Source organism: Maniola hyperantus, chromosome 3 (assembly GCF_902806685.2).
Source record: "Maniola hyperantus chromosome 3, iAphHyp1.2, whole genome shotgun sequence".
Taxonomy (NCBI): Eukaryota; Metazoa; Arthropoda; class Insecta; order Lepidoptera; family Nymphalidae; genus Maniola; species Maniola hyperantus.
The window spans coordinates 9,344,192-9,371,606 of NC_048538.1; the positions used below are offsets into that span (position 1 = coordinate 9,344,192).

The 27,415-nt window shown below is 36.2% G+C and overlaps 2 protein-coding genes across 2 annotated transcripts in view; one reads left to right on the forward strand and one right to left on the reverse strand.

Annotated features, from left to right (window-relative positions):
* LOC117996282 (uncharacterized) lies at positions 1–8,653 on the forward strand. The gene is made up of 4 exons (XM_034984326.2): positions 1–2,110; positions 4,074–4,363; positions 4,467–6,319; positions 6,733–8,653. Exons 1-4 carry the CDS (start codon positions 1,788–1,790, stop codon positions 7,213–7,215), a joined length of 2,949 nt encoding a protein of 982 aa, XP_034840217.1. The 5' UTR covers positions 1–1,787; the 3' UTR covers positions 7,216–8,653.
* Positions 7,486–27,415, reverse strand: part of r (carbamoyl-phosphate synthetase 2, aspartate transcarbamylase, and dihydroorotase rudimentary) — a 25,856-nt gene continuing 5,926 nt past the window's right edge. Inside the window, 35 exon segments of the mRNA XM_069509522.1 lie at positions 7,486–7,787; positions 8,660–9,043; positions 9,361–9,521; positions 9,524–9,594; positions 9,596–10,526; positions 10,529–10,613; positions 10,615–10,653; positions 10,655–10,920; positions 10,923–10,950; positions 10,952–10,987; positions 10,989–11,027; positions 11,029–11,055; positions 11,057–11,102; positions 11,703–11,869; positions 11,871–11,920; positions 11,923–11,959; positions 12,358–12,462; positions 13,155–16,296; positions 16,471–16,676; positions 16,679–16,810; positions 16,967–17,240; positions 18,174–18,184; positions 18,186–18,296; positions 19,160–19,192; positions 19,194–19,249; positions 21,639–21,858; positions 23,135–23,353; positions 23,430–23,564; positions 23,660–23,935; positions 24,017–24,135; positions 24,254–24,475; positions 25,073–25,250; positions 25,924–26,018; positions 26,108–26,171; positions 27,086–27,236. Of these exon segments, the coding sequence (XP_069365623.1) occupies positions 7,581–7,787; positions 8,660–9,043; positions 9,361–9,521; positions 9,524–9,594; positions 9,596–10,526; positions 10,529–10,613; positions 10,615–10,653; positions 10,655–10,920; positions 10,923–10,950; positions 10,952–10,987; positions 10,989–11,027; positions 11,029–11,055; positions 11,057–11,102; positions 11,703–11,869; positions 11,871–11,920; positions 11,923–11,959; positions 12,358–12,462; positions 13,155–16,296; positions 16,471–16,676; positions 16,679–16,810; positions 16,967–17,240; positions 18,174–18,184; positions 18,186–18,296; positions 19,160–19,192; positions 19,194–19,249; positions 21,639–21,858; positions 23,135–23,353; positions 23,430–23,564; positions 23,660–23,935; positions 24,017–24,135; positions 24,254–24,475; positions 25,073–25,250; positions 25,924–26,018; positions 26,108–26,171; positions 27,086–27,236 (8,323 nt within the window). The 3' untranslated portion in view covers positions 7,486–7,580.

Below are 27,415 nucleotides of genomic sequence, written 5' to 3' on the forward strand. Positions count from 1 at the left end.
TGTGTCGCGGACTTTTTTGTAGATATTTATAAGATCTACAATTAATTAGAACATTTTATGGTTCTATCTTTTATAGTTTAGGCAGCGTACGCAAAATAAGTAACTTTTCTGGTTGATTTTTTACACCTTGTGTCCGAAAAACCCAAATATCTTACGGAACCCTATTTTTTTCCAAAATAAAATATAGCCTATATTACTCGTGGATAATGTAGCTTTCGAATGGTGAAAGAATTTTTAAAATCGGTCCAGTAGTTTTTGAGCCTATTCAGTACAAACAAACAAACAAACAAACAAACAAACAAACAAACAAACAAACAAACAAAGTTTTCCTCTTTATAATATTAGTGTAGATAGCTTATACCCGCGACTTCGTCCACGTGGATAACACAAATTTCGAACCCCTATTTTATACCCTTAGGACAGTCAGTTAGTTAGTCAGCTTTTCCTTTTATATCTCTACATTATCTATCTACATACATATCATAAAATAATGTCGCTTCCCGCTGTCTATATGTATGTATGAACGCGTAGATCTTTTAAACTACGCAACGGATTTTAATGTGATTTTCACCAATAGATAGAGTGATTCAAGAGAATGGTTCGTAAGTGTACTTTAATTATCAAAAAATTAAATCCCAAGAGATCCCTAGGGAAATTGAAATAATGTGAATTAGGTCGGAAAAATCCTCTTATTTGCGAGTTTCCGTGGCGTGCGCTGCCTAAATGGTCAAAGTTACACGAAAACAATGTACCTATGGTGAAATTGTTTCTCTTAAAAAGTTCTACAAAAAAGACTGCGATAGCATACATGTAGGTATCTTTTAAGTTTTGCTCATAATAATCGATTTAATGATTTTCAAATGTGATCTGATTACAAAGGCTTACTTTCGAAGGTATTGTACTGACATACCTACTATTAATTTTTATCAAAATAAAATAGTTGATCATCTGAAATATTCAATTAAGACCAAAATTGCCCATTACATCATTTAATTTAGAATAATATGTTATGAAATATTGGGGCCGATTCTCTTGTACACAATCTCTAAACTAAACTAAATTAACAGGTCTAAATCTAGTGCTATCCTTTTCCGCAAGCAACATTATGAAAGGGATAGCAATAGATTTAGACGTGCCATTTTAGTTTAGTTTAGAGATTGTGTACAAAGGAATTAGCCCCATTGTAAAATTAAAACTAACGCCGTGAAAAACTAGCAGATAGACAGACACACTGTCGCATTCATAATATTAGTATGGAAGTAAGGATTATTAATCACTCCTCACTGACACCACATTAGCATCTACATTGCACCCATGCGAAGCCGGGGCGGGTCGCTAGTACATAGATAAACCTTGATGCTTGCCTAGCTAAACCATGTCGTTTCGGCTATGATTTCGTTGCATGCATACATTTTCAAGCGTGAAAATGACTAAACAGTAGGCCGAACTGGAACCAGTCAGCAATGCATTCCTCAAACCTAAAGTTGTCTAATCACCTATGATAATATTTCTAGTAAAGCGCTCTTTTATAAATAAAAAACATTGCAACTATAATCAATTATACCGATGACGATCAATAAATTAATCATCGACTAGTGATAAGATTAATAAATTATGAATTGATTTTGTGAACATGTTTTAATCAGTACTGTTTTAAACTTCAAGAAATCGGTACCTAAGGGATATTGCGGTGTTTTCTTTTGACATGATTGTATTTTAACATGGATTCAGTGGTAATTTCGTTTCAATAGTCATAGAACTTTCATTCGAAAGCTAAATCTTTCGCGATGGGCAATTCTAAATCAAAAAAAAATCAGAAAGAACCTGACAAGTTTTTCGAACGAGAGAAATGGAAAGAGCAGAAAAGAGAGGAAATGAAAAAAAAGAATGCTAATCTCCAAAAAAGGGGTCCAGTGAAAGATCCACCCTTATCTTCGTCGGCGATGTTATCACAGCCTGCCCTTGGATCGGTGCCGGCCCCTGCGCCTCAAGTGCGCTCCTACGACGAGGCCGCCTTGGATAACATGCGAAAACAACTTGCTACGGACAGTGATGCATTTTTACTGAATAACATCCTTATGTCCGTGCAATTCTTTGAAAACTATGAAAGGTACGTTATCTTCTTGTTTGAATTTTAAAATAATTCTTAGAAACTGACACAACGCACAGATTAGGGTTTCCGGCAATAAATAATTTATCATTTATGTTTATGGATAAATTAATAAAGTAATGTGTATGAGTTTTTGTTTATTATGGAGAAAATAATAGCTGTATTTTAATTATTGACAGTCTATTTATTGCATTTATGTTGATCTACTTGCTAAGGGCTCAGAGTAATTCAAGAATTAACTAGGTTCAATATGGGAATGTGCCGTGCCTATGCTTACTGACTGAAAATAATTAAAGTTAGAGCAAAATAAAAATTAGATTTTAGAAATCTCTTTGGATTTTGATCTAAGTAGGTAGGCAATTTATCTTTCTATATATAAAAATGAATCGCTAAATGTGTTGCTGATCGCAAATTTCGAGAACAGCTGAACCAATTTCGCTAATTATTTTTTTATAATATTCCTTGAAGTACGAGGATGGTTCTTACGGAGAGAAAAAATTAAAAAAATTCCTGAAAAGGAATCGACTGTTAGGCGGTACGAAGTTCGCCGGGGCAGCTAGTTTACCATAATTTATTGTGAATTGTTCTAGTAGTATTTTTGTTTCAAAATATCTTAAGCAATATCGAATGTTACCTACATGCAACTAGATTTTTATACATATGCATTTCTGTGTGAAGTATTTAAATATTAATTTTCCATTGGTCCACTTGTTTTTAGGGGTCCGTACCTCAAAAGGAAAAAAGAAACCCTTATAATCCTATAAGTTGTCTGTCTGTCGTGTCTGTCAAGAAACCTAGAGGGTGCTTTCCGTTGACCTAGAATCATGAAATATGGCAGGTAGGTAGGCCTTGTAGCACACGTATGAGAAAAAATCCGAGAAACGTGTATTTGTGGTTACGTCACAAAATACTAATTATTTGTTCATGAACACATTTTAATTTTATTTTCAACTGTCAAAGTAAAATTGATATACAAAGTGGGGTGGGTGGGTATCATATGAAAGAGCTTTACCTATACATTCTTAAACAGATTTATGTTTATTTTGATGCTTGATAGTTTTTGATTTATCGTGCAAAATTTCAAAAAAAATACGAATGTAGTACGGGAATCTTCGGTGCGCGAGTCTGACTTGGTTTTGGCCGTTTTTTAATAATTTATTTACAAAAAAAAAAACATTAATTCAAGGCAATCAGGTATACTTATTACCTACTTACTGAGTCCAGGGCTTTAAGAAGATTTCACATTTCGTCAATTAAATTAAGAGATAATTAGAATAATAAGCGGACATGATATAGAATTAAAAGCATTAAGTATTGATAAAATTTCAAGAACACTGATATTGTTATCTAGCTTCGTTAGCGGTGATTTCTTTATTATGATAATAAAGCAAGAAAATTTATTTTGCACGTACGGAGTTGTAGATTTGATGACATCACAAAAAATTGCAAATTATGGTTGTCCAATTAGTTTGAACATAATGGACCATTTCTAATATGTATACTATTTCAAAGATTAGGTAGGTAGGGTAGACTATCTATAATGTTTTTGCCTGTATCTATTCACCCAAATTTTAAAGGATTTCGATAAATTTTAATGTTTTAATAGTTTCACTAACGTACTTAGCTGTAATTTTTAAATCTACTCTTAAATTATTATTAAAGTGTTTACCAATAAAATTGATTCCCTGTTTTGTGGTTTACCTAGTACACCAATAGGGACGCTTGAAATAAACTTCTAATAAATTGGTAAATCGATAGGTACCTACGTAATAAAAATTGCGGGGGCGACGGAATTTGAACCCGCATCAGATTACATAACAGGACAAACAAATAGCCAATTTATATTTTTAGTTTTTGGTGTCCATTAAATAGTATGACGTCATTGATGTGGGTAAAATAAAATTGTATATATTAAAATATTTCATGTCAATTTACTGGTTCTATAATAAATATAATTTTCTAGGGAGGCGAATCAAATCAATGATAATCCCATCAGCGAACGTCAGCACCAAATGGACGAAGCAATGGTACAACATCACAAGCATGTCTTCTTTGCGGATAAAATTCAAGAATGTGTGCAAGATCATGTAACTTACCAAAGACGTTCTGATCAGTCGGAACCACTCGTTGCTCCTCGACTATTTATAATTTACGATAACGTAGAAGCAAGTGAGCCTGGTGATACTTCTGATTATTGCGCAGTACTAGATGCACCATTTTACAAACTTCGAATAGAAGATAGCAAGCAATCAGGTAATATATTTATTACCAAATAAATTATATTTAACGAATATTTTTTTAAAGTTATAGTCGTAAATACTAAGTAAGTTACTAACAAATATACTTCTATTTTTAGGATATATTAAACTAAAGAAGCTAGAAATTTTAGAAAGCACGCTGCCTAAAGAAAATTCAACTAAGATTATACCAACATTTAGCTGTGACGATAGCGTATACACTGATTCTGAAAAAGAATCACATGCATCGGATGATCCACCATACTCAGACAAGGAAGAAGTCATACAAAAAATAAAAAATAAACTACCTAATCTACTTAAAAAGAATTCCCGATATATAGATCTCGAAAAATTTGATAAGGCTTCGTTAGACGACGTAAATAAAAAAAGTAACGATGATAATATATTTCCAAATATTGAAATTTCATCCATTATTAAATGTCAAGAAACAGAAGTTTTATTTAAATTAGATAATAAAGAATATGCCAGTCATGATATAAAACCCAGAAAATCAATTTTAAAGCATACGAGGCGCGATAGTGACACAATGAATAAATCTCAGTTAGACAGTACTCACACAACCTTACAAACAAGTAACATATCCTTAGATAACATTGCAGCCGAAGATACAGAAACCTCGGGGTACCGATCAAATGCAAGCAGTCGGCAAACGGAGTCAAGTGAAACAGATTCTGATTATGGTTATGCAACTATAACAAATTTAACGACACCGAAGATAATAGAACTTAGTTTACAGACAAAATATGCGACTACTTCTGGAGTCTTACCAGATGAAAGTTGGTTAACAGTTAACGTTAGATCAGTTGACTGGAGTGATGATGAGAACGACGATGTCGTTTCAAAAGTATCGCTGAATAGAGACCTATATGAAACTCATCATTATCTGAGTTCTATAATTTTCATGAATGATTTTGTAGATAACTTTATATTACATTTAGGTACTGGTTTAGGATTTTCTCAAGATACCGTGAAAAATTCACTGACACAAGGGGCTAGTATTTATTGTAATACAACAAGGAATGGTTCGACAATTAGTTACGAAGTTTTTCCAGCTCTAATAGCCGCTTGGCCAAATGCAGCTAATCAATGGATTATACGAGAGAGAAAAATAATACAAAACCCGAGGACTAACTTCTGTTATCAATGGCCCACACAAAATATGGTGAAGAAAGCGATTGGTTTTGGTTGTTTACTTGTACCGATAGGATTTAGGCCAAAAAGAGGGGTCAACCCGGATCAAAAGTTACAGTGGAAGGTTATGTTCCCAGCAGCAGAGCGCTATTTAGAAAGTTGCTTGGCTCACTCTCATATGCGATGTTACTTATTTGCTTTAGCTTTACACAAAACTTTTCTAGAAAATGAAACTTCAAAAATCGGAATTGATGCTAGTCACATAAAAAATCATTTGTTCTGGCAATGTGAAAATAATTATGCCCGTTGGCCAGAAGATCGCCTTGGGGAGTCTTTACTCTATTTTTTGAAAACTTTCTACAAACTTTTTGGAATGTCACGGTTTCCAAATTATTTTATCGAAAGTTGCAACGAGTTCAAACACATCCCTAAGCCTCTGCTATTACAGCAACAGAGAAAATTAGCTGACATTGTGGAGACACCTGTTATGCATTTATTACATGCTGTTAATAAACTGAAGTATACAAAGAAAGATTTTTACCCAAAATTTGATTGCCAAAGGCTATATGACATTTTAACTTGCAAGAATCCGTTGCGAATATTAAACCCACAGATACCTGTTGTTGTTTCCAATTACAATGAAAGTTCTGATAGTGATGATGACCAAATGAATAATATTTGGGATAAAGCTAAAGCTTCTGATAAAGAATATCAGTGGAAAAAAGAAAAACTGAAACAAATTAAAGACAGAAGACGGGCTAATACAACTAACAAAAAACAAAAAAAATCTGTAAAAGGAGAAAGAGAAATAAATAAAAGTGTAAGTACCTGTTACTATTACTTAATAAAAAAACATCAAATTAGCAATATGTCAAAAAAGAAGCTCATTTTATATTTTTAAATATTTTTAATTAGTGATGCACGCGATGCTCCGCGTGGAAGCTCTTTGATTTTCGGAAGCTCGGGATAAAAAGCAGCCTATCTGTCAATTAGGGACTTAAACTATTATCATTAATTTTAAGTTCAGTCATTGTGGCGTGAAGGAGTACACAACATCCTAACTGAATCCCAAAATTATAAATATTAGGATTAGGATTGTAGTTGTATATTTGCAATTTGTACCAGCTAGTTGCTTTGAATACCTTAGGGAGAAACTTAATAATTCAACGCAACCTTACTATACAATAAAGCCAGTTAATCGAACCTGATTAAGTTTACTATTATATTTTACAGATTACATTACCAAAAAAAATGGACGTAGAGCGTCGGCCTTTGGTGCTAGAGTTCTTCATACCGCATTTCATAGCGATGGCACGTTCAAGTGAAAAGTTTGATGCTCTAGGTCAAGCAGTCATTTATCTGGAGCAAGCCAAAAGATTGTGCTATCTTTTGCGAGAAGAGCCCGCTGGAGATGGAACAGCAAAAGAGTATTTAGATGTTATTCGTGATAAATTAAGCGACTGCCAGCGTAAACTTGTGAATGTCGGAGGCTATAAACTACCTCCGAGAGCAAAAGCTCACACTGAACGTAACTTACCGCCCAATTTGAATCGAAAACACCGGCCGAAATGTGAACATATAATAAATCAAGACTCTCCTTCTGAAGGTAGTAGGATCACACCGTTCACTTTCGCTGATGTACATCTTGAAAATAATTTTAATCAAGAAATGAAAAAATACCTGGACATTAATGGCACGGAGGAGTCGAAGCTATAAATCAATTTATTTTCCTATTTTGCAGACAGATGTTCAGTATTTTCTTGCAACGTACTACCTTACTGGGTTTGAGGCTGATACTCATATTTTAAATAAGTTATCTATGCTTGTTATTGCCTTACTACATATACAACAAATGTTTCCGGACGTTTTACGGAGAAATATTTTGATAATTTTTGATAATAATTTGGAATCTCTTTTTAACCGTCAAGTAGTGAGTAATATTTATAATAAAAAATGTAATTAATATACAGTCAATAAAACGCCATGGCTTGTAAAAATACTTTAATATTTAACAATTATTATGTAATGTAACACATTTATACAGTTGATTGTTATAGAAAGAATCGACTGTGATTTTATAATCAAGTCAGCGGATTTACTCCGCTTACCATAGCAAGTAATGCCATCCGTACGTACATACCATATTCTGCTTGTCTGAAGTAAGCAGCTCGTGGATCTGAATCGAATTCCGGTGATATTTCATCAACACGTGGAAGCGGATGCATGACTATCATACGACGTCGAGCCCTTGTCATTAATTGTGGAGTAACCACTAATAAACCACGCGTCTAAAATAGTTAAACATATTGTATTATTGCAAATTAGTTATTGATATTTTATCATGACAGGTTGCGACAAGTGTAAAATAATAAAAAAATTATTGTAATTTATAAAATGTATCAACAACGGTACAGCGCAAAACGCTGCTGGGTCTAGAAACTTGAAAAGCATATACATTTCCTTTTTATATGAAAAGTTTTCTTAAATTCAACCCGAGCGAAACCGGGGCGAGTTAGCCAGTTTTTTTCATATTTTTTACATCAGTATTCAAATCTTAGATTAATACTAGATATAAGAATTTGTTATTTCAATTATAGATGGTTGTTGTAGATAATTTAAGTCTGTAGATATTTCTAATGACGTTTCGTCGATGTAGTCACGTTACTTGTTGTTGCTATTGAGATACAACTAAACAATAAAATTGTAAAAGACATGAAGCAACAGGAACAACACAAGAAATAATTGATGAATAGTACCTATATCCATACTTCCATACTAATATTATAAATGCAAAAGTATGGCTGTCTGTCTGTCTGCTAGCCTTTCACGGTCCAACCGTTCAACCGATTTTGGTGAAATTTGGTATAGAGATAGCTTGCATCTCGGGGAAGGACACTACTATTTTATCCCGGAAAATCAAAGAGTTCCCACGGGATTTTCAAACCTAAATCCACGCGAACGAAGTCGCGGGCATTCATCTAGTTAATAATAAATGATAAATGTTATTATTATGAATGCATATTGTGTTTCTATTAAATAAAATGTACTTATGCATATTTAAAACTAGTATTGATTCTGATATTCGATATTATAAATGCGTACCTATTTGTCTTTAATCAATAATAAATTCTTTATACTGAGTATCTATCTAAAATTTTACCTTTCGTATTCTTTCTTGACTATCGAATCTTTCACGTTGTATTCTTGTCATGTAAAGAACATGCGTATCCCCCAATACGTCTTCTAAACGTTCATAAACTCTTTGAGTGATACCTTTGTAGGCTACATACTCCATGATATGCTTAGGCATTCCAAGCCCTGGAGGACTAACATACTGCAATTGCACTTGATATAACGTTAGTAGCCGAGCTAATGAATGAACTGTTCGACCATTCTTTAGGTCTCCAGCCATAGTTATAGTGAGTCCATTGACTGTACCAATTTCTTCCCTAATTGTGAAAACATCTAATAGCGCTTGCGTAGGATGTTCACCTACTCCATCTCCTGCATTAATAATAGGCTTTCGGCAATGACGTGATGCGCACTGAAATATTAAAATTATTTTCAAATGTTAATTGACAGTAAGTATTAAAAAGTAAGTATTGTTATATAATATCTTCTTCTAAATATATAAAATGAAAGCTGAGTGACTGACTGATCTATCAACGCACAACTCAAATACTAGACGCATTTTGGCTGAAATTCGGCTTACAGATAGTACTATAACGTAGATATCCGCTAAGAAAGGATTTTTGAAAATTCAACCCCTAAGGGAATGAAACAGGGGTTTGAAATTTGTGTTGGTCCACGCAGATGAAGTCGCGGGTAAAATATTATATACCTTAATATACTAATACTTACGGTAACAGCACCGGGTTCTGGATGTCGCAACACAACAACGTCAGCGTAGCTAGCCATTATTGTAACACTGTCTTCAAGTGTTTCTCCCTTTTTAGCTGATGAACTAGTAGCATCTGTATGTATTACAGATCCGCCTAGTCTTTGCATAGCAGCTGCAAACTACAGCTTGTTCGTGTACTCACTTCATAAAATATTGACGCCATAACCTTGCCTCGTAATATATCATCTAAAATCGCCCTTTATTAACACTCGTTTCATAAACTGTGCTAGATTGAAAATATCATTTAAAGTTTCTTTTCCAAAAGTATCAACTGTCAAGATACTTTTCCCAAACAAATCACTCCTTTGGCGTTGGGATATAACTGTTTGAGGATATGAGGAACTGTCACACCTTTGCCTTGTAGTCGTTTGAGGAGGTAAAGGTGATACACTCCTCAACCCAGGCACCTCATTAAAGTGCACGTTCAACTTATTTTCGACCTTAATTGGTTCAACTTGTTCCATATCCGAGTCACTTAATCTACTCAGATCTAGAGAACCGTATATATCTAAAGAAGAACTAGGTCGGCTTGTTTCTTTTTCAGTCTTTTCAATCCCCATGAATGGTTGTTTTCTCGGAGCTGGCCAATCGCGAACATTTTGACCAAATCCAGGTGGTACTAAAACTTGGCCTTCCACATATGCTATTTCTCCTCGTAATGTTACTCGGTGAATGGCACCACAAACTCGCATACCAGCAAACGGAGTCCATTTTGACTTTGAGAATTCTAATGCTTGAGGAATTATCCATTCATAATCCATATCTACTTCTACGTATGTATTCCATTGTTCGGGCAAGTTAAATATTTTGCGTGGATTTTTGTGAAATTTGTTAATCAAGTCATCCATAGTTAGGCGTCCTTGATGTACTGCATTCAGGAGAAGCGGTAAAACTGTTTCTAAACCTGGATAACCCGGTGGAGGTTTCTCTGAGTCCTTTTCTTCTACAGAATGTGGTGCGTGATCGGTAGCAAAAATATCTATTATATCCATATTTTTCCACAATTCAGCTTGATCTTCAGGGCTACAAAGAACTGGACGAACTTCTGCTCGACCCTTTCCAATTTTTTCTATGTCAGCTGTACTTAAAAATAAATGTTGTGGACAAACCTCACATGTAACTTTAAACCTCTCTCTTTAGCTGCCCTTATGATCAAAATTTCTTCTTTTTCTAGCGACGTGGCAATGTGGATGGGTCTATCGATCAAAGATGCCCATAAGAATTATTGCTCCAGTCTTTTCACGCTCCGCATTGCGCACAAATGGGTACTCTCTTAGGCCAGTTTTGAAGATGCTTTTGCCACACTGTCATATCATCAAGTTTTAGTGTAGTAAAAGTTTCATTTAGGTACATTTTTAGTGCTGCTGCGTGTGGTGCTAGTTCAGCAGCTGTTTCACAGTTAGTAGTAGAAGCACCTACAAATAGTGCGTACGTCGCAACGAGCACTAACTCAGCTAATGTCGATACATAATCGTATGAAGCCCGATCGATCACAGGAGGACTTGTATTCGGCATAGCCATATCATGGTTACACCGCCAGCGAGGGCAGCAGGCGGTACAAGAAGCGAAGTCCTCTTTATAAGTAGCCTCCAGGCTCGCGAACATGTACATGAACGTCTATAAAGCACAGGCAATTTTATTATATTACGGAAAGTCCATACAATCAGTACGGGTTTTCATTGGTGGAGCACCACCACATCGTGCGACAATGCCTGAAAATGATCAGATCCATGCTTAATTATATAAATGCAAAGTATGTCTGTGTGTCTGTCCGTCTGCTAACTTTTCTGCCTGTTTGATCGATTTTGAGGTACAGTACTTTGGGGTATGAGGCGGGCGAGGCTCGCACACCCGCAGGTCACCCGTGCTCGCCCACTCCGAGTTACTGCGGGGGCGCTGTGCGTCGCGTTCCCTCCCCGAATAGCCATCTCAACCTGCCGCATACTATAGTACTAAATATAATTATTAACTTATTAATTATATTACGCCATCGTAATTGATAGTTTATGCTTTTCATGGCGTCATCCGGTTCAGGGGTACCTAGCTGATAAATCCAGCGCAGTATGTTCTGTGCATTAAGGCATACAGCATAATGCTGAGCTGGGACCGTTTTTCGGGGTTGTGCCATACATGACAGTTTGTTCCGGCGCTTCTTTTGCTTGAAGCACGTTGGGCTTATGCCTCAGGTGCGAAGAAGCGCCGGAATAACCAGCTCTTAGTTATAAGATTTTTTAAGATATTTAGAAAATAAACATCTTTCCTTTCTTTCTTTCTTTCTTTCTTCTAGTGAGATATAAACAAAATGAATACATGTACAAGAAGCTTGGCACATTTTGACTCAGTAACTAACGGCACAGCATAATCTACAGCTAGCCGACGAGTCCGATATCCATGCGAGCTAAAAGACGAAACTCGACGAGCTCCGCCTCGCATTGGCAAATTGATTACTAGGTCAAGTTCTCGTCGTGCCTATGAAATCCGCCAAATGCATGAGTTCTCCATCTGATATTGCATCATCAGATCTCCGATGTGATCGAATTTCCATTGTACACCCTCAACCTATAAATTATAGGCAACTGTTGAGATTAAAAAAAAAAAAAGTGGTAATAGCCTATCAACCTCCTATTTGGGGGGTCGGCGATTCTTCGACCTTAAGTTTGGAGTTATGTGCGTTTTATGGAGTTTTAAATAAGTATCACTTACTTATTGGTGAAGGAAAAATCGTGAGGAGGAAACCTGCATGCCTGAGAGTCTCCATAATATACCTAATTAAAAGTGGTAAAGTCTGCCAATCCACACTTATCCAACCAGCGCGGCGTGTGTGGACTATTGGTATATCTACCTTTCTCATTCTGAGAGGAGACCGGCTCAGTAGTGTGCCGGTGACTGGATTGATGATGAGTTGATGACTAAATAAAATAAGATTGCATCCGTATATTATTTTTTGAAATACATACCTCAACACCATGTTCCGTATAAAAAGTCTCCGGTGCCCCTGCAGCGTAAAGCTTATATCCCAGTTTATGCAATATGCGTACACTCGGTAATAATTCCATTTTGTGCTAAAATTACAAAAACCTCGTAATTACATATTCTTTTATTATTATAGTGTGACTAAAGTAGTCCATTAGTTTCACGAAGTTAGTTATACAATAACGCCATCAGCTTAAGGGGTCTGTCCACTGAAGCGGAGCGGTGCGGATATGTGTTCGCATGGACCAATCACATATCTGGGAGATGACATTATTAACGTCATCTCTCAACAATATGATTAGTCCGCTTCGAACGCATCGCCGCTTCACTAAGGACAACCTTAATTTATTAAAAAACTACTATAAAATTATTTAGTATATTAGGGTACGCTTTTCATTGAAGTGGAGGACGAAGCCGGAGAAAAATTAGATATTGGAGATGCACGTGATAAAATTATCACGATATCTAATACAAATAACAGATTGGCTCTGTTGAACACTTGATGAGTCGTTGTCCTCGAAAACATGGTCACCCCAAGCGAGCGGCTGTGAGTGAACGAGACGGCTGGCGTTGATCGTGCGCGCTCTCGCTTGGCGGCTCGAATTAGCTGGTACAGCCATGCGGTCATCAACTAGGTGTTCAAACTTGCAGGATTTGATTGATTGAAAATGATTGCAATCAATTCTGTTACTTGAGTGGTAAACAAATTACTTTCAGGTTTTGCGTATGCTTAACTAACGTCGTATAAACATAATAAAAATCAATCTTCGGTAATGCGTACCTTAAACGTTCCTACAGATAATAAAATAGCTTTCTTAGGAATCCTAAATCCAGTACTCATCAAAGATTTAAGGTAAGCCTCATAACGATTTTCTCCGAAACACGCAACTTCGCCTGTTGACGCCATTTCTACTCCAAGCGTCACATCGGCACCAGACAACCGTGAGAAAGAAAACTGCGGTACTTTAACTCCAACTTTACCACATCCGCCCATTACGTTGATAGGCTCAACAGGAATACCTAAAATGACCTTGGTTGCCATGGCAACAAAATCGTGGTCCAAAGTTTTAGAGACAAATGGAAATGATCTGGATACCCTCACATTACATTCTATAACTTTAAGTTCATTGTTTTTGGCAATAAGCTGCATATTAAACGGACCAGTAACGTCAAGCGTCTCTGCTATTACTCTTGCTATTTCTTTTATTTTATCCAGAGTTTCATTATTAATGTCTTGTGGTGGAGTTACCAACGTAGCATCACCTGAGTGAACTCCTGCATTTTCTACGTGTTCCGAGACAGCCATACATAGTATAACTCCATCGGCTGCAACAACATCGACGTCTATTTCTTTAGCATCTAGTATATATTTTGAAATTACAACAGGATGTTCTTTATTTACTTGACTTGCTGATTTTAAATAGGTTTCTAATTCTTGGTTTGAAAATGCAACATTCATGGCGGCTCCACTTAACACATATGAGGGTCGGACCAAACATGGATATCCAACTTCTTCACAAAAATTAATAGCAGATTCAAGATCTGTAAGCTCTTTCCACCTTGGTTGCAAAATTCCTTTTCGATCCAACATTCTTGAAAATTTAAATCTGTTTTCTGCATTATCTATCATGTCAGGAGATGTGCCTAGTATGATAGCTTGTTGCCTATGTAAATCCATAGCAATATTATTAGGTAACTGGCCTCCCATACACAATATGACACCATCGGGTTTTTCTAATTTGTAAATATCCATAACTACTTCAAAAGAAATTTCCTCAAAGTATAATCTGTCACTCATATCATAATCTGTACTAACAGTTTCAGGATTGTAATTAACCATTATAGTCTTTTTTTCTTGATTTTTCAATTCTCTAAGACATCCTACAGCACACCAATCGAACTCCACGGAACTACCAATTCTGTATACACCTGATCCAAGAACCATTATAAAATTACCTGGAAAATCTATATCATGTGTACTGCCATTATATGTAAGATAAAGATAGTTTGTTGAAGCTGGCCATTCTGCAGCTACTGTGTCGATTTGTTTGACAAATGGCGTAATTTTATATTCTTCTCGCAATTTCCTTACAACTAATTCTGTGCTTTTTATAGCGGCAGCAATTTGTTTATCTGAGAATCCAATCTGTTTTGCAGCTTTTAAGATATTATGTGAAATTGATCCAGAACTAATGGATTCAAGTGTTTTGTAATATTCTATAATATTTTTGAATTTTTCAAGAAACCAACGATCAATTTTAGTCAGTTCGTATAGTTTCTCGACGCTATAATTATTTTTAAGAGCCGCTGCCAAAACAAACATCCGCTTATCAGTTGGTTCTTGAAGTTCATTTTCGTTTACTTTTTTTATGTATGGATCAAAACCATTGACATTTTCGTCCACCATTCTTAAAGCTTTTTGGAATGCTTCTTCAAAGTTTCTGCCAATAGCCATTACTTCTCCTACACTTTTCATAGAACTTCCAATTTTTGTACTTACTCGATTAAATTTTGCCAAGTCCCACCTAGGTATTTTAACAACACAATAATCCAAACTAGGCTCAAAGCATGCTGTAGTCACACCAGTGACAGAATTTTTAATTGTTGGTAACGGTATTCCGAGAGCTAATTTTGCAGCAACATAAGCTAGTGGATATCCGGTAGCTTTGCTGGCTAATGCAGAACTTCTGGATAATCTGGCATTCACTTCTATTATGTAAAATTCCTCCGAATAAGGGTTTAGAGCGTATTGTATATTACATTCACCTACAATTCCAAAATGTCTGATGACTTTTATCGCGGTATTTCGTAGTAAATAATACTCTCTGTTAGATAGTGTCTGACTAGGTGCAACTACAATTGATTCTCCTGTATGGATACCTAATGGATCTACATTTTCCATGTTACAGACGGTTATACAATTATCATAGGCATCTCTTACAACCTCGTATTCAACTTCTTTCCACCCTTTCAACGACTTATCTATAATAAGTTGTTCAGATTGTGACAGTGCCTGATGTGCAAGTGCTTTTAGCTCTTCTTCATTATTAGCAAACCCTGATCCAAGTCCACCAAGTGAAAATGCGGAACGTGCCATTACTGGATACCCAATTTGTTTCGCAGCTATTAAAGCGTCTTCAACTGAAGAAACAGCAGCACTTGGTGCTACTTTTTCTCCAATAGAATTTATTTTTTCTGCGAATAGTTTTCTATCTTCAGTGTCTACAATAGACTGTACCGGGGTGCCTAAAACAGCAACATTATATTTTTCAAACACTTTTGACTTTTCTAATTCAACTCCGCAATTTAAGGCCGTTTGTCCTCCGAAAGTTAGTAGTATTCCTGTAGGCCGCTCTGCTTTAATTACTTGTTCCACGTATGCAGGAGTGATTGGTAGAAAATAAACTTTGTCAGCCAAGCCTTTTGAAGTTTGTACTGTTGCAATATTAGGATTGATTAGAACTGTTTGAATTTTTTCTTCGTGCATTGCTTTTACTCCTTGAGAGCCAGAATAGTCAAATTCTCCTGCTTGGCCAATAGACAGACCACCTGAACCAAGGATCAACACCTTTTTGGGCTTTTCATGTAAAGTCGGAGCATACTTGAGTTTTTCGCAAATAATTTTACCAATAGCAGGCTGTTTATTATTTTTATATGATTTTACGGTTTCAATAAAAACGTCAAAGAGTAATTCCAGATCTGTGGGGCCTGCTGTGTGTTCTGGATGAAACTGTACACTAAAATAAGGAAGGGATTTATGAATTATGCCTTCATTTGTTTTATCGTTTTCATTGGTAAACAAAACCTCCCAATCCTTAGGCAATGTATTAGCATCTACAGCGAATCCATGGTTCTGCGATGTCATAAAACACCTTTTTGTGCCACTATGTGTACACGGCAAATTGTGACCACGATTTCCGTAACTGAAAATGAAATGAACGAAGCATTAACAATGTTTAAAGAAATCCTTGAAATATTTGAAAGAAGAAGAAGAAACGTAGAAGAATTTGGTAAAAGTATCAAATAAGTGCTTTGATCTCGTATAACAGAAAATAGGATGGTAATGTAAATATATGTAGAAATTATAGTAGATTTACCGTGTTTTGTATGTCTTACAGCCTGCAGCTGTCGCAAGAAGTTGGTGACCGAGACATATCCAAAAACAGGTTTGTATAGGGGGCATTGTTTTCTACTACTTCTCTTAATTCTCCACAACTGTTTTGCAAACCTGCTGGATCGCCAGGGCCCATTGCATAATGAACAAACCGTCATAACAATTTGGGTCGAACTTATAATTCCACGGTTACTAATATAACTTTGGCGGTTCCTTTTTATTAAACATCTATTTGATTGTATTTTCAAGCCACAATCTATTGCCATTACAGTTATTTCACCTTCGGGATTAAATGTTTTTGTTTCTCTGAAAAAAGAGATGATCTGGAATAACTTACGAAATTCAAATATAGGTTTAATAATAATTTATTATATGGATAATGGAATCAAATATTCTTTTTGGGTTATCCAGAGTAAAAAAAAATGTTAGAAGAGTTGCAGCACCACAATAATACCTATTTGAAATTCAGCAGGTACTACCTTAATTGAAACTTCAGCGACTAAGTTCCTTAAGTTTGGGTCTTGTATTTGTGGAAGGATTCCGAATGGAGGAGTTCCTTGTATTATTCTGCCCAAAGTGACACCTTCTCGAAGTCGGTACGTTAGAGCCCGAGTATCGATGTTGCAGAGACCAGGAACCCCATGAGCGGTCAACCACTTGCCCAAAGAACGACGCGCACGCCAGTGACTAGCATGTGTGCTCACTTGGCCTACTATCAACCCAGCTGCCCAAATACGCTTTGATTCAAACCATCTGTAAAATCAGTAAAAGCTGCAGATTCAGAAGGGTCGACAAGCATAGTAATACCTACCTACATTCAAGAGCTCTGAAATATAAATACCAGGGTGTTTGCCGGAAAAAAGCATTGTACCTACATTAAGAGTACGTACCTACTACCTACTATTAAATGCTAAAATAATTACTTATTTTATTTTCTCTAGCGGTCATTATATTATCATGCACTAGATAGCGTACGATGAGACCTATTACCGCAAAGTTTTGGAGGCTAATTAATTTGCGGTAATATTTTTAATCACCCAAGGATAGATTTTTATACCTATTTTATAACGGTGACCCCCCCCCCACGCTACGAGCAATGGTAATGTATCTATATCTATATCTCTGATCTATAAATAATGATTCGACTGAATGTGTTGCTGATCGCAATCTCGAAACACGGTCTGAACCGATTCACTATTCTTTATTTATAATTAGTATTCCTTGAAGTACACTACGAGGATGGTTCTTACGGAGAGAAAAATTAAAAAAAATTGAAGCGACTGATTGCGGTACGAAGTTCGCTGGGCAGGCTAGCAGATATAAAAGGAAAGCTGAGCTGAGCTGATTGATCTATCAACGCACCGCTTCAAACTACTGGACGGAAAGAATTAGTAAAGGACGGTAAGAACCCTACGGGGGTAAAATAGGGGTTCGAAATTTAAGTAGTCCACGCGGACGATGTCGCGGAGTAAGCTACTCGTAGTTGTAAATATTTCAATTATTTTCGTGACTCATCTGTAAAATTTGTATGATAATATTAATAAGAGCCGTGTGACAAACTACATATATTACCGCGCACTTATTTATACAGAATGTGCTGCGGTAATATTTTTATCTGGACGAATAAGGTTTGGAAAACAGATCCACATTTTAAATGATTAAACCCGTGATTTTCTTTATAATTACCTCGGTATACCAATGTTCATCGAAGTCGTTTTCGTCAGGCACGCCGTAGTTGCCAATGAGAGGATACGTCAGAACAGCAGCTGTGCATGTCGGAAGGGTCCGGTTCAATGACTCTGGGTAACCCTACCCTGCCCGTTGGAATCCTGTAAAACAAATAAAATCCTATACAATGAAACAAAAGCTAATTCGCTATAATTCGCTATCCGCTGAAGCAGGTCGAATCTGTATGGTGCAACATGCAGCATGCGACATGCACCGTCCGCCCTCCCACTGCTAAACATGCAGGAAAAAGCAGCTACCAGGTTCCTGGTGGCTGCCTTTTCCTGGAGTTGCTGCCAGTTTTCCTGGAGTTGAGGAGTTGGGATTTGAAGTCCAAGCATGAATTCGTTGCTTGGTACCTTCAAAATTAATTAATTATGAACACTTCCTGAATCTTTATAACTTAGGCAGGCAGTAACCCTGCAGCATCAGGATTGAGGTTTTGGGTCCAGAAATTTTTATGGAACCACCAAGGAAACTTCCACTGTTGCTTAAAAAATATTGCAAATCGGTCCAGAAACCTCGATAAAATCGATGTATGTACATATACACTAAAAGAAAAACCGAATTGAGAACCACCTCCTTTTTGGAAGTCGGTTAAAAAATCAATTTTATAATTTTGTGTTTGCGTGAGCTAATCCTCTAAATGACTTTGAGGGGAATTCGCAAATTTTGTACCTAGTAGGAAATTTTGTAGTTTTGTATCTACGCTACTTTTCATACTGAAAAAAAAACTGAGAACCACAAAATTCGCCGGCAAAAGCTATGCAATCGGGCTTTGAGGCGGGGTGAAGCCCCCGACACCCGCACGTCATCCGCGCTATCCCGCACCGAGTCAGCGCGGGGGGCTGTACGGGTTGCTGCGGGGCGTCCCTACGCCGATTGCCATGTTGACTGTCGTGAACTATATTTATAGTTCACAATACGTACCGACTTCGCCTTCTGACGGGCACTTGCGCTCCAAAACTGTTGCCTTGAAAGGACGGTGCCATCTGTTAGCACAAGAGTACACGGGGGCCCGATTGCACATATCAAGTCTCGTTGTCATCATTGTCTCTAAGGTAAAATATCATAATATAGATATAGATTATAAACACGTGAGTAAAACCGGTGTGTGATAGGTATATGTATGTACCTATTATTATTATGATATTATATATTTGTTTATTACAGCCTGAATAGGTTGCTAAACTATTACCATAGTTTTACGATCTTATAAGAGAAACTACACGAAACTAGATATTCCAATAAACCCTATTTAATATAAACAGCAGTATTACCTACTGCTGTTTATATTAAATAATATAATTTTTGACGATTCAAGGGAAGATATTGATGCCGAAAATCTAATGAAAAAATATCTACATACCTAAGTAACTACTTATCTTAATATACCAAAAAAAAACTAAAATTATCTATTTTGTATTAAAATTCCTTGCTCGAAATTTATACAAACATTTGCGCCTAAATAAAAACTTTGCAGTCTTGCATAATAAATAACGATGTATGGTATACTATTAAATGAAACATCGAAGCTAGGCTCGCAATATTTTATATCAGGTGTCCCACTAGTCAATAAAATATGCTCAATAGTATTTAAAGGTAGGTCTATGTGCTCAGTATTTTATCACTTATATCACTAGATTTGTTAGTGAAAGGTCAAATTTAGTTGTCGTTTTAACATCTCGAAATTCCGGTTTTTAATACCCATTGTCCCTGGAGACATGAATAAGTATTTAGTATGTCCATATTTACAAATCATAAAATTGTGTACGCAGAACTGTAAAGCAGATTAATGAATCTTAAACTTTCAAAGATTAGATAAATCAGTTAATAGAGGTCCTTGAAAGGCTCGGGAGTGGGTCATTCAAAACTACTAGAGGTCAGATTTCGCGGGTGTCGATTCAATGTCAAGGTCTGAACATTGATTCAGTTTACTACCTACTTTAAGTTCTCGACACAAGTAGGAAAGTGGTAAAATATTATTATAGACAGCATGTATGGAAAGTTCAAAGTAAGTAGGTAGGTATTCCGTATTGAATACAGCATCTAACAAACGTTAACTACCTACTGCATCATTTTAACATAACAGTCAACAGACTAGGTAGGTACCTTACCTACTTGATTTGATAAACTTTGGTTCCTACTTCCTACGCATTTGACACCAACAAGTTGTAATCTAAGTGAAAAATCGATGAACCTAACGTGAAACTTATGTTTTTATATGCTGTTTAACTTACAACAATAGTACTTAGTAGGTAATACTTACAAATTTTTAGGTACAACCAGCCGGCCACGTGGTGAGTCGCGCGTGGCACAAACGGTCCGTCGCTGTCGCGATCCTCGCTACGACAGACACTGCCGACTGCCGAGTGCCCGAGTCGCTAAAGCGCCGCTTCCACTGACTCAAGTCTCAAACCTTATCACACGCCATGACAATATTAGGTACCAACCAGTTTATTTTTTCTCTCATTCCTGTTTCCATGAACTCGTATATTGTTCTCACTCAAATAGGATTCATGTGTGTGAACTTTGAATACATTGCAAACCCCAATGGTGTTTATACTGCGAAGTTGGATAGGTAGGTTTTTAGATAAATTATTTATTATTCCTTTGTCACAACGTCTACCGCTTGTATATAGGTCTAATTTTAGTTTTAAGATTTTAAGCTGGCAACTTTATTCAACTTAAGGCTATTATACTACTTATTATAGTAGGTACTTTTAGCTACTCGATTTAAATATCAACTTTTTATCAACTTGGTAGGGGTACTTCTTTTGTTTTTACACGAGTGACCAAAAAAGAGTAGGTATAGGTACCTCTGGGTATACCTAATATTTTAACTTTTCAGGATTGTACCTATTGATTGATAATGTAGGTATGTATACGACAATTTCTTTATTCAACCATAAATTCAAAATGCCAGAACAGATTTGGATGAAGGTATGCGGTATCTTTAGAATTCTTACATCATCCCGACTGACACTGGTTATGATTTTTTGAAAAAAAAATTACTTAATAGTTTCTGTCGAGTTTTTTTTTTAAATCATTACCTATATAAGTAGGTACTTATTTCAAAAACGAAGAATTAATTGATAGAAATGAAAGAAAGATCTCAGACAAGAATCAAGGTTTGAGTCCTGATAATTTAGTTTAACTTTTAAGTTTAAATCTTGTATAAATAATCTTTCCTCTGCTTCCTATTGCAATTTTGTACTAAGGAGTTTCTTATAAATAAAAAGCAAACAACTGTCCAATTTACTTTTATTCTTACTTAAATATTTAAAAAAATACTATCGTTGAAATCAAGTGTTTTTAAAAAATGCCACTTTAAAAAAAAACTATATTAGTCGTTGTCCATCGTTATTTTTATTTACTAAAATAATTTATATAGGTAGGTAACTTGACTAGGTATTATATTTTAAGACAAAAATATATATTGATGTAAGCTACCAGTTCTATTCAATATTGGGTAATCGAGGAAGGTTAATGTACGATGCTCTGCAGCTTTATATAATTCTAGTATTTGAATCGAGTTTTGGGCAGGAGCTGGTTTTAGCCAAACACCAGGTACGTAAAGCGTCACTTGTGGTCCCACTGATGGCCAATACCGGCCAAGATTGTATCCATTTACAAAAATGTAGCCCTTGAACAAAAAACATAAATTGAAACATTTATATCGTGTTTTACATCGATGTATCTATTATTATCGTATTTCGACGTATGATAGCATCCTCTCACTCACCATGGCTTCATAGATTATAATCTATGAGGCTATGGTGGCTATTACTCAGCAACAGACAAAAATTAAAATTTCGTGAACTAGTGTTATTAAAAACTCCATCTAAAATTATCTCCGAAACGTTTTACTGTGGTGTTACTTATTGAAATTAATTATTTAATCAATACCTACTTATAATAAAACAGTAAATTAATCGATACTATGATCAATACTGAACCCAAAACTGTATTTTTTTCATTTTTGTCTGTCTGTCTGAAACTTAGTATGATTTGAGTTGATACCGTGAGGAAGGACGTAGGATACTTTTTACCCTGAAATTCAGCATGGTTCTCTTAGGAGAGGGGATGAAAGTTAAAATGTATACTGAGTTGAAATTCATTAACGCGTAGTCCGATTTCATTCATTCTTTTTTTGTTAGAAAGAGAATACTTTAAAGATTATCCCGTATTAGGTCCAAATAACATGAAACCCGGAATGTACAGGAATCTTTAAACATACAGCTCAGCTTATACTGGCGTGCGAAATGTACCGAACTTACTTGGGCATGGATGAATAGACCTACAATCTATGATCAAGGCATCGTACTCGAACGCTAAACCGCTTAGCGGCACGGCTTTGCCGGTAGGGTGGTAACTAGCCACGGTCGAAGCCAGACCAGACCAGGTATGCAGGGCGTTCCTAGCCTGATTCCCATTTCAAGTTTCGACCTGTCGCGTACTATACATGATCAATTTCCCACGGGCTTTTAAAACCTACACCCACGCGAACGAAGTGGCGGGCATCAGCTAGTTTGAAATAAAAAAGTCGAGTGACGAAGAGCAGTAATTTAACTCCGGAAACTATTAATGCTCAAAGTGTAGTAAACTATTTGCTTCAGATATATAAGACAGATAGGTAGGTACCTATTTAAGCATACGAAAATTTTGATTCTATTGTCTCGCGCGGTGTGAAAATTAGAGTATTGAACGCGGGGGTAATGCTGTCTTTGTCTTGGGTGCCCCTAACCCCGCGCTTCACTCAGGATTCTAGTTCCAACACTCTCGCCATCCCTTGTTACCTACGCTTGGGATTTATCCCAGCGCCCGTGACGTTAGAACATTACATTACTGATTACCCCCGTGTTGAATAAACTACTATTATATAAGCTTCTAAGTAAGTAGTAACACAATAAAACGTTTACCTTTCCCCAGCCTGTGGGATCAATAAACGTATCTAGAGGTTCTTCTCCATCTGGTAGTACTAGTTGCCCCTCATACAAAGCGGGTATATCACTATTTAATATTTCATGATCACATTCAAGTGCGGAGAAGTCTTTCTTTTTGATGTCTAAAGGATATCCAGTAATTGACCATGTCCCATTCAAATTATTGTCACTAAGAGAAATGGGGCTTAATATTCCCTAAAACACAATTTAGATATTAAAATATTTAATATAAAAAACGATAAGAATAATTTTTAACATCATAAATATATACTTTGAAGTCATGGAGTCTCTTTCCAAAATTAATTCGTCCCTGATTCTCTACCAGCAACGACAGAATAGATCCCGGTTTAGATTTTATACTAAGTGTGTACAACTTCTGCATTCTATTTATAACACCTTGTAGTACCTGTAAATTTATGATTAATTGAAACGATAACTGTGAACGATAACGATAAATGATATTTCAGTAAAATACGTCTTTAGAAACCGAAAATAACTTACATTATCAATAAAGACAAAAATCCAATCTCGAGGAGCTTTTATTTCTAAAGCACCATCTGTTTCATTAAGTGTTGTTTCATATAGTATAAGTCCTCCACGTTGTTTCAATGCCTCAAATGTCGGTAGATTTGGACCAACGACATCTTTGTATTTAACTCCCAATGATAAACGGCCTTTGTCAGATAGAAGACTTATTTTTGGGCTAACTGATATTTGTCCGTATGCTCCCTTTTCAGATGGTGTAGGCGCTGGTATGTTTGATGGTACTAAATCATACTGTAAAAGCGTATTGTATAAACATAAGTACTTAGTTGCAACAAATATCTAGGAAGTATTTTATTTTTATGTCATTCTTACTTCAGCCAATGTATCGCGAATGGCGTTGTATTTTGGTGTTGGATCACCCGCTTCCGACAAAGGAGCGTCGTAATCATAGGATGTGATATCTGGTTGATAATAAGACCCAAAATTTGCACCTGAAAAATTAAATTGGTGAAGCTTCATTTAGTTTCGGATATTATTTATGTATTTAGTTATGGCAGTAAAAAGTGTATAGTACATCAAATTAAAATATATTATTTACTTTAAACATACCTGCCGTGAATTCGAAATTAGTGCCTCCAAAGAACATATAAAAGTTAAAATTAATATCGTTGTTCAGCATATCGCGCAGTGTATATACAACGCGGTCTGTAGATACTTGTTGTATACTTTCACTCCAATGTGTCAGCCATCCCGGATAATACTCAGAATTCATTAATGGCCCAATGGGCATAAATGCACGAAGTTCTTTAAACATATGTGTTACATTGTTAGCTGTAAGAGAGAGTACATAATAATATTGTTGTTACATTGGAACAGAAGAATACGGCTGGGTTAGGCAGCATTAGAAAAAATCAATCTTCTTATCGTCAATACCTCATTGTCTGAAAACAAAAGTCTTTAATAAGTGTGTCCTTTCCATCCCGCAATCTAAAAATGATTTAAATAAGTTTTTGTGTAAGAAGTAAGAACAGTCAAAATATGGTTTTGAATGGAAGTGGAAGCCATTGCATGTGGACGATAAACTACTACTAACTAAAGTATTCTCTATCCATGGAAAGGATTTTTGTATAGCGCTCTTTCTGTTACGTAACCTGGCTGCTAAAGCATTTTGAGACACCAACTTATCACAAACATTGTTTTCAAAAACATTGGAAATTCAATTCGGAAACATAGTTTCGTTTGTGATTCAATCAATGGTTAACGCCCACTGAGATATTTGGCTCTGTCATTTATATGGAATTACGTAACAGAGAGACGGCTATACTAACTTCTTTCCGTGGATAGATAATACAACTAACAAAGTAGGTACTTCATAATAATTATAATAATAGCGTTAGTGATTAAAAATAATAATTTAAATATACATACAAGGACCGAAGTCAATAGTAGTAAGTGTTCCAGGCACTGACCCGTCGTAGAAGTATGACCGGTATGGGCCATCAGTGGTGTACAGCAAAGCGTTTGTTTGCACTTGTTGTTTTATTATATCGCGAACTGCTTCCATGTACGGCTTGGATGCACCGTAACTGCCATATTCGTTTTCTACCTGAAAATCTGTAGTTGATTTATCAAAATAGGATGACGCTAATGGCACGACGAAAAATTAAGATCGCAGGAAAAAACCTCAGTATAGGTAGGTATGTATATGTAATTGTCCCCAGTTCTTTATGAGGTTCGGCAATGTCACATATTTTTTTTGCTGACAAAAATTTGAATGCTCTTAAGTAGGTAACTTTTACACCTACCTATAGTACGCGACAGGTTGAAATGGCAATCGGGGAGGGAACGCCCCGCACACATACCCCGATTGCCATCGACCTGTTGCGGACTATAGGTACACACATTATTGTAATAATGAGCTAGCTAATCATGCTATACTGACAATGTTAAATTAATTAATTAATTAATTAATCTATGTATTATGTAAAAGGAAAAGCTGATTGACTGACTGATTGAACTATCAACGAACAGCTCAAACCACTGGATGGATCGGGCTGAAATTTGGCATGCAGATAGCTGTTATGACGTAGACATCTGCTAAGAAAGGATTTTTTAAAATTCAACCCCTGCGGGTAGAATAGGGATTTGAAATAATTTGTGCAGTCCAGGCGGACGACTAATACCAAAGAAGATTTTGGATTCTATAGCGGTTGCCGCTGAAGATGGATTTTATTCCTTTAATGTTCCTACGTTCCTTTACTACCTGGAATATAATATACCTGGACTAAAATAATGGGGCCACCGTTCCCATACAACAATGGCTCCACTTGCTCAAAAAGTTTTGCCATCCATTTATTTGTTTCATCCATAAAATCTAAAACAAAGTAAAATAGAGTCAGATGTTTTGAATATTAATAAAACTTAAAATACAGTAGGTAAGGTACCTTTTAAAAATTTACGTACCGGTATCTGTTGACCGCAATCGTATGTTTGGATATTTGCTTAGTAACCAATATGGTAAACCACCCTGAAATCAAATAAATATGTAGGCGAAATGTTATAATATAATTTCAACCTTGAACTTGAACATGCACATCTATGATTCTGATGTACATATATCATGTACCTTCTTACCAAATAAGCACTTTATGGTAATAACAAGAATTTTAAATTATTGTCTCAATAGAGAAAGAGCCAGCGCGTGCCAGAACTTCCTTATTTTATAAAAGCTGAAAGTTTCTCTGCGTATTGTCCCCAACACTAGGAGAAACTTAGTTTGATTGCTTGTTAATACTATCCCCAAGAAAATATTAAAAAAACTAGAGGATGTCCGCGACTTCGTCCGCGTGGATTTGGGTTTTTAAGAATCCCGTGGGAACTCTTTGATTTTCCGGGATAAAAAGTAGCCTATGTCCTTCCCCGGGATGCGAGCTATCGCTGTACCAAATTTCGTCAAAATCTGTTGAACGGATGGGCCGTGAAAGGCTAGCAGACAGACAGATAGACAGACACACTTTCGCATTTATAATATTAGTATGGATACGGATTTACGCCTTCTAACATCCCCATAATTAAAAAGTATATCATCCTTATCATTGTCAACCGATAGATGACCACTCCTGGTCATAGGTAGGTCTCTTGTAGGGGCTTATGACACCAGCTACAACGGAAAGCATAGGAGTTACTCAGCGAGCGATGGAGAGAGCTATTATGCTTGTAGTTCTCTACGTGATCAAAACAGAAATGAGGAGATCCGTAGGAGAACCAGAGCGACCGTCATTAAAAATACATTTTCTCCATGAATGTATTACGTTCATGATTTTCTCCTAAATCCTAGGCCCAGTCTGTAGGGAAGTCTTTTCAATATTCTTTGTATACCTAAGTTATGATTATGAAACTTTTGATAATGATCGTACATGGTGTTGAAAAATATAATTTTACCAAATCCCTTTCAGCACATATATACGGTCCTGGTCGCAAAAGCACGTATAAATCTTCTTCAGCAGCTATCTTTATAAAGCTAGCTATATCATTGTCTCCCTCAAACTGGTACCACCCTTCTTCGGGTTCATGACTGCTCCATTCAACGTATCTAAAATTTAAATTAAAAGGGACCGTAGCAGACATGATGCTTTTAGCATCAGCGATCGATGTTTTAGTTGCTTTTCGGGAGTTAATGCCGCGTACCAACGCTAAATTACTCGATTTCAATACAGTACTTCGTCAAAACACGATGCAGCATCGATGATGCACTCGTAAAATCGCTGATCG